This window comes from Penaeus monodon, chromosome 38, assembly GCF_015228065.2.
Source record: "Penaeus monodon isolate SGIC_2016 chromosome 38, NSTDA_Pmon_1, whole genome shotgun sequence".
In the NCBI taxonomy this organism is placed as follows: Eukaryota; Metazoa; Arthropoda; class Malacostraca; order Decapoda; family Penaeidae; genus Penaeus; species Penaeus monodon.
In genome coordinates this window covers 18,296,247-18,298,746 of record NC_051423.1, presented here as the reverse complement: position 1 = coordinate 18,298,746, position 2,500 = coordinate 18,296,247, and the positions used below count along the sequence as shown (strand labels likewise).

At 37.2% G+C, this 2,500-nt stretch overlaps 1 protein-coding gene across 1 annotated transcript in view; it reads left to right on the top strand.

The window, feature by feature from the left end:
* Positions 1–2,500, top strand: part of LOC119596995 (G2/mitotic-specific cyclin-A-like) — a 3,680-nt gene that overhangs the window by 553 nt on the left and 627 nt on the right. The window contains exons 2-8 of the mRNA XM_037946420.1: positions 539–795; positions 900–1,077; positions 1,194–1,417; positions 1,518–1,722; positions 1,830–1,928; positions 2,155–2,303; positions 2,454–2,500. The exon at positions 2,454–2,500 is cut by the window's right edge and continues 627 nt beyond it. Coding sequence (XP_037802348.1) covers positions 539–795; positions 900–1,077; positions 1,194–1,417; positions 1,518–1,722; positions 1,830–1,928; positions 2,155–2,303; positions 2,454–2,500 — 1,159 coding nt within the window. The remainder of the gene's footprint in view (positions 1–538; positions 796–899; positions 1,078–1,193; positions 1,418–1,517; positions 1,723–1,829; positions 1,929–2,154; positions 2,304–2,453) is intronic.

The window sequence follows — 2,500 nt, the reverse complement described above, 5'->3', positions numbered from 1 at the left end:
ACAACGCTCTAGGATTTGTGTGCGTGGATCCCTAGTGAAGGAATTGTTGCAGTAATCCCACGATAAGGCTTTTATAAGGGTACTGCGTCATCACAAGACGTGGCCAGCGAGTGTTTGCATTGACGTGTTGTCGGTTATATTTGGTAGTATATTGGTAGTGAAACAAGTTTTGCAGAATTGTGGAGTGCACTGGAAGGTACTGTTGATGCAGTATGGTGTTTATGCAGAGATAATTTAAATACTTTAACGGAATTTGGCATTTGATTTGCATAAAACCGAATGCAGATGAACTGGAACGACTGGCGATTCCAGTAGTTAATGAAAAGTCAGTTTGTCTTCTTTTTATAGTTATCCGTACCTTCCCAGTTTGCAGAATGAATACATAAACCACAAATTCATGGATTTTAGAAAAAGTTAGTTATGGCAATGTAAGGAATTTGAAATTTATGCAAGTTTTCAGAGGAGTCCGAGACCTCATGCGTTGTTTACATCAACGGAAGGTTGGCGTTTTGGCTCATGTAGGCTTTTCTTTTTCCAGGGTGTCAGTTATGAAACGGGTATTCCACAGCAAGCTGATGAAAATGCCTGCCCTACACAGAAATCTTTCTCGACAAGTCAACCCTCTTTTACTATTCATGAAGATACATGCTTATCCATGGGAACCACCAGTAACAGCCAGAGTGCATCTAGCAATTCCACAGGACCTAACCCATTAAGTGAAAGGTTAAGTAAACCATTACAAAGTGAAGAAGAATCTATCGAAGATATTGACCCATCTGTAACAGAATTGCAGAGGTAAGGACTATTTGCTTTTACCTGGTGTTAATGTATTACTGAATACTTTGATACCTACTTAAAACTATAATGCAACTCCTAACCATATATTTCTTATTTACCAGGTCTCTATCCATCGAACATTCAGGATCTTCAGATGTAATGGAGATGAGTGTATGTGAAGATGACCTTATGGTGGTAGAAACAACTCCCCGTGAAGATGTGCTTCATAGTAGAAATGACGACATATTTGATGTCCCAGAATATGCAGCAGACATTTACCAGTACCTGAGAGAAGCAGAGGTATGCCATAAGTATTTTTGAGTGGGGGTGGGGGTGATAATTGTATAAATGAACTACAAAAACCTTAGCATTTTTTTCTCTAAAATTAAGTTTTAATATTTGACCCTTCTTAATAGGTGTGCCACAAGCCCCGTGCAAACTACATGTCAAAGCAGACAGACATCACAGCAAGTATGAGGTGGATTCTTGTCGACTGGCTTGTTGAAGTAGCAGAGGAATACAGTCTACATACAGAAACTTTATATTTGGCTGTTTCATATATTGACCGGTTTTTATCGCACATGTCTGTTAAAAGGGATAAACTTCAGCTGGTTGGGACCACAGCTATGTTTATTGCTGCGTAAGTCTTCAACTGTTTATTGTGGTGTTGCTATTTATGGAATATTCTAAATGTTTAAAATTTAATACCAGTGTGTGCTAATTACAATATCTTTCCACAGGAAATATGAGGAGATCTACCCTCCAGACGTAGGACAGTTTGCTTATATAACCGACAATACCTACAGAGTTGGGCAGATCTTGAGAATGGAGCATCTTATTTTGAAAGTGTTAAGTTTTGACATGGCAGTACCAACTACACATTTGTTTGTCAATAAGTTTGCCAGATTGTGCAAATGTTCAGAAGAAACCTTGCATTTAGCCTTGGTAGGTATTAATTAGAATTATTAATTGAGAAGTTGTAAAATTCATAAAACATATGAAATTTTTTATTTCATTAAACAATGACTATAACACCTAAACTTTCATTTCAGTTCTTGGCAGAGGTTACTATGCTAGAATGTGATCCTTTCCTGAGATTCCTGCCTTCTGTGATTGCAGCATCAGCTGTTTCATTAGCAAATCATACACAGGTTAGTTTTATATAATTCCTTACAGTATGAACTTTTAAACTTCAGAGGTCTTTATATTGAGTAAGAATATTTCTTGATCCTTTTAGGTGCAAATTGTTTGTTTTCAAAATGACCTTTCTATAGTGGGGGCAACTAATAGTAAGCCTTGTATAATTAATCTGGACAGATAGTTGACCTTGACTATACATACCTTGGCTTGTTAGCTTATTTAATATTTCTTTTACAGGGTCACACTGCCTGGCCATCACACATGGTAGAATCCACAGGATACAGTTTAGAACACCTGAGAGAATGCTATGTAAACCTACATCGTGTTTTCTCCAGAGTTCATGAACCTCAGCAACACGCTATTAGAGATAAATATAGAGGCACAAAGTAAGTTCTCATAATCTAAATATTCCAATTTTTGAAGATTATATGATGGTATATATTGAAGACCATACAAATCATGGGCAATTTGAAATCCACATTTTAATCCAATGCTTTAGATTATACAAGGTCTGACTTGGTTTCTAATATTTGCAGATGGCACGGAGTGTCCCGCTTAACTCCAAGAAGCCACTTCCCCTGGT